The sequence below is a fragment of the Halyomorpha halys genome, unplaced genomic scaffold, assembly GCF_000696795.3.
Source record: "Halyomorpha halys isolate HHAL.00 unplaced genomic scaffold, Hhal_1.1 Scaffold82.1, whole genome shotgun sequence".
NCBI lineage: Eukaryota > Metazoa > Arthropoda > Insecta > Hemiptera > Pentatomidae > Halyomorpha > Halyomorpha halys.
The window spans coordinates 1,609,346-1,614,520 of NW_027109449.1; the positions used below are offsets into that span (position 1 = coordinate 1,609,346).

A 5,175-nucleotide genomic window follows, 5' to 3' on the forward strand; every position below is an offset into this window, starting at 1 on the left:
TTTCTAACATGGCATCCCGCAAAATGATTTATAAGACGTTGTCACGTCAAAAAAAAAAAGCGAACGGTTGAACAGAAGGCAACAATGAAGCGGAAGAGTGGAGGAGTGGGGAGGAGGTGGCCAGCCATTTAATGGCTAAATTTCTATTTCAAATACGTTGCGTATACAGGAAGTAGTCATAAAGGTATGACGAAAAATGAAAAATACGAAAAAATATAAATCAATAGTTTTAAGCTATTTATTCTTCTTTATTTTTACTGCAACCCTGACCATCTACTTATATTTAAATCTTTACGGTCAACTATATATACATATATATTGTTATTATCATATTTCTATATCTTTCTCTTATTATTTTTCATTTTTCGTCATATCTTTATGACCACTTCCTGCATACGCGACGTATTTGAAATAGAAATATAGCCGTTAAATGGTTGGCCACCTCCTCCCCACTCCTCCACGCTTCCGCTTCATTGTTGCCTTCTGTTCAACCGTTCGCTTTTTTTTTTTTTCCCCCGTATTGTTTTTGTTTTATGTACATCTCCTTTACTTTTTTAACTGTATATTTTACTTATTTTTAAAAAAATTTTACTATTGCCATTGTTACTTATTTTTTTATTCTTATCATTGTTTATTCAAGTTTATTTTATTCTGATACTATTTTATGTCTTCCTTCCTTTTATTTGTATGTAATTTCTTATCACTTTATTTTTACATAATATTTATCCTAGCTTAAATTACCTTATTGTTGTAATATTCTCAGTTTTCTTTTTTTTTGTATCTTTTTAGCCCTGATGAAGCCCTGCAAAGTGGGGCGAAACATCAGACATTAAAATAGTTTCAAACTATTTATTCATTTTTTGAGCCCAACCCTGACCATCTTCTTATATTTAAATCTTTATGGTCAACTATATATACATATATATGTAATTATTTTAGTTTTAGTTTTAAAAAAAAAAAATAGTTTAAATTATTTAACTCTTAATTATTGACTGGTTACAGCAGATGTCAAAAAGGTTTGATTTTATTTGACAAAGTTTGGTTTATTTTGATTTTAATAAAATATAAATTAATGAATGTTGAGAAAGTTAATTAAACTCTGGAATCAGTATTAAGCGGTTTATCCTTGAACTTCTTGACACAGTTTTCGCACTAGACTTTATTTTATTTAGACATTATCAATAAAATGTGAGTTAAGTATCCTGTTTCTTATAAATGGTAAGTTAACTTCAATTGTTTAAGCCAACTTTTAAATCAAAGCGGTTTAATACAATTAATTCTGTATGATAATTTTTTTTTTTTAATTGTAAATGATTTTGAGAACTCGGTTTTCATTTGAGTCGAAGAAAAACTTTTTTTTTGTTGTATAGGAAGATGGTCTGGGTTGCGGGTTTACAACTATTTTTGTTTCTCCTTTGACCGCAACCCTGACCATCTTCCTATACATCAAATTTTATGGTCAACTATATATACATATTTACAAAAAACTTTTTTTGATCAACTGCTGTAAGAGTCATTTGTTTTAAAGGTATAATCAATAAATTAATTAGTTAAAAAAAATTATAAAATTTTAAACATTTTTGGATTTTTCTATAGACCTTCTAAGTAAATAAGTAATTTTCAGATTATCATTACAATAGTTGGAATAATACGGAAGAAATTGAGAGAACATTTAGACGCTGAGTGTGATGTAGAAAATGAAAACAAAAGGGAGAATACCACTAGGAAGAAGAAGAGGAAAGGTTCGCTCGAAGATATTTCCAATAAAACTTTAGGTAAATACAATTACTTAATATTTAATCTTATGAAGAGCCCAAGAACTTATTTAATTACTAGTTACTTAGTTAAATGTTAATTACTAACGCATTAACTAGTTTATAATCTCTGTTGAAATTAATTATTTTATCTACTTTGATAAAATAATAATAATCAACGTATCTACAAATAAATAGTATGATCGTAATACTAAATAGTATAATATGTGATACTAAATACTTTAAACTAGTTAATGTGTTGATGACTAATGCTAAATAATTTAACAAAGGCAATGTGACCTGCAATTATGTTAATAACCTATGTTTTTGGCTATGATAGTGTAATAAGATCCTTAAAAATGGCCGAAACATTAGAGGATTATAATAATAAACAAATTGTTGAGACAAAATGGATATTTTTTTATAACTGTAAAACTTTTGAGGGAGGGAGAGGTTATATTTTTTCTTAGGTAATTAAAATTGATATAATTTTCCTTAATAATTTAAAGGTTTTTATTTACTGAGCCTGATGCTGAAGTAGGACCTATGTACAAATTTCAGAATGAAAAAAAAAAATCACACTACTGATGAAAAATAAATGTCCCCACCTCAAAAATTAGTTTCATTTTAGAATTTCTCTGTGTTCTTAACGAATATGAACTAACCATTTTATACCCCTTGTAGGAATACGAAATGTTGACTAATAAGTACAAACTATATTAACACATGTATATATAATAAGGTGGAGTGGAGAGATAACTTCTATAAACTTTAACTTCAGTGTTGCCAGTAAGGGCCCCCACATCATTCTTCCCCTTCGAGACATGAAAATCACTTAATTATGATGGAACCACTCATGAAATAAATTATTAGGACCAATTGAGTTAAGTTACAAAACTCCCAATTTGTTAGAAAAATTCAAGTACTTGCTGGCCCTAATGTTCCTCATAATTTCATTAAAGGACTTTGATTACAGCAGCTATCGTCCCAAACCCAATAGATTTTAGAATTTGCTGATGTTACGCTAGAAAAATTATCAGAAATGGCCGATATTTGAATAAGTTAATGTTCCAATTGTGGCTGCAACATGACAACAAATATTTCTCCGAACCTGCATCTACTTCTCTGAAGTAGTATGCCAATGACAAGTCAGCATATATAACGTTAAGTGGCAGACGTCTGTCATGCCAAACCTTTCAATAAGAGTTGCCTTGATGTTATCATAATTACAAGTTTCAGTGTTTTATAAAACATTTAAAATTTTGCTTATCTGTTCTGGTTCTAATGTAGCAATAATATTACTGAGTTTGGTAGGCTAAGATTTGATATTGGCAATATATTAAACCAAAATTTTGGTAATTTGACACTCACATGGCTACAAAGTGTTTCATTTCCTTCAGGTTTCGTCATGCTTGAATTCATGTCGGGATCACCAATTTAGAATCTGGTGATCAAAAAGTTTTTCAAATTTTATAGAAAAATTAATTTTAAAAACTGAAACTCTGAAAACACATAAAAGTCTAGAACTGAAAAATAATAACCTCAAAATACATTTGAGGACTTCACATACTCCACTTGCAGTTAGGTTATAAATTTTAAATCTCTAAATATAGATTCTGTTTCTGAATAGATTAAATATAATTAAATCAAAGTTCATCCTAGTTAATTGAATACAGTGAAGTCTCACTTATACGAAACATTCAGTTATGCGAAGAATTTCTCAATCCCCTGCAAAAACCCCTGAATTATGTGTATGTAATTATCCATTTATACGAAACTTAGTTATAAGAAGGAAAGTTTGGACCCGCTTTATGTACATATTAGTAAATTTTATTCAGTTCTATGCATTTTTTTTTCTTCTGTGGCAAGACAAAGGACCAAAAATACCGTGAAAAACGAAACAGTAAACAACTGTTTTCCGGGAATAACATCCGGTCCCAATGACTCTATGTTTATATTCTACTCCCTAATGTATAATAATAAGCTCGGACGATTCCGATTCTGATGATGAAGATCCTTTGCCTCTTCCATTTTTGCAGAAGCTCTTGAAGCATTTGAAGTTGTAAAACGTTTAATATGCGAAAGAAATTAGCAAGAAGGAATTTAACACCTAACCAGAATGCGAAGGAATGATGTATTCAGCCAAAAAACAACATGAAACAAACAAACGTAACACAATTTTTTTGTCAAAAATTAAAAAATTCGGATTAAATTTGTATACAATAAATACTTTTTTTTTCACTTTACTTTGTTTTTCTTTCAACTGCATACAACATAACGTATATGTACCTACTAATTACGAGAAATTACATACATAATATGTATAGCGTATTCACTTATACGAATATTTTTTGGTATCCCCTCATATTCGTATAACTGAGACTTCACTGTAGTTTTAATTGAATTCAGGCGTTTTAATATTTTATTGTTATTAGTTTTCTCATTCTACAGTAATAAATTTGGATTACTGAAATTTCAGTGTATTATTTTATGAATTCACTTTTCAGAAAAAGAAAAACCATCTGAGGGTGAAACTTCTACGTCTTCCTCTTCCCCCTCGAGTAGAACACCGTATGAAATAAATGCTGAATTTCTGGAAAATTACAGGTATTGTCTTTTATAAAAATTGAATTGTATTTTATAAAAACCTATTGTTCAAATATTCAGTGTTTTATCTATTCTGTTTTTAATTTGAGTTTTTGACTTAAATACATGTTTTGAAGTCTCTTAAGTCCAAATAACCAAGTCTCGTAATATGGTCTATGCATGTGTGTGTATGTCAACAGCTTAGCTAAAAAATGTAATGTACAAAACTGAAATTACATATTTAGGGCAGGTGTATACCTAAGATATTACGGCAACTTTTTCATTTAGAAATAGCCCTGATCTCTTCCGATTCCATTCCATGGTACATGGCTTTGTCATATTTTATTCAACTGTGGTATTCTAGGCTGGAACAAAGTTGATTATTGCTTAACATTCCTCATGAAACCATTAAGTACAAATCAGTTTAAAAAAAAAAAAATAGCATATTAAAAAAACATTTAAATTTAGGATGCACTTAAAATTAAATTAGACAGAGTTACTACGAAATTGTAAGATTGAAGAGGTGAAATCCTAGTGGTAGCAACTTGTGTCACATATCAAACCCATGGTTGTCCAAAGTAAAGTTTTGGTAATGCAGTGGATTCCAGCCCATTACGGTATACCTGGGAATGAGGAGGCGGATCGACTTGCACAGTTAGGGGCCAGCCAACCACAGCCGCTTCTCCCTATCACCATGGACATGGCGAAAGAAATGGCCCGAAGCGCCATCACTGAAAGAGCAGAGGAAAGGAGTAGAGGAGAATGTGGGGGCAAGAACTGGGCAGAATAGCTAGATCCTAAGAGGCGCCCTCCATTGACTTTACCAAGAGCGGTG

The 5,175-nt window shown here is 30.5% G+C and overlaps 1 protein-coding gene across 1 annotated transcript in view; it reads left to right on the forward strand.

Moving 5' to 3' along the window:
- The window catches only part of LOC106692993 (condensin-2 complex subunit G2), a 46,259-nt gene that overhangs the window by 12,783 nt on the left and 28,301 nt on the right, over positions 1 to 5,175 (forward strand). The window contains exons 8-9 of the mRNA XM_014439292.2: positions 1,625 to 1,775; positions 4,262 to 4,361. Coding sequence (XP_014294778.1) covers positions 1,625 to 1,775; positions 4,262 to 4,361 — 251 coding nt within the window. The remainder of the gene's footprint in view (positions 1 to 1,624; positions 1,776 to 4,261; positions 4,362 to 5,175) is intronic.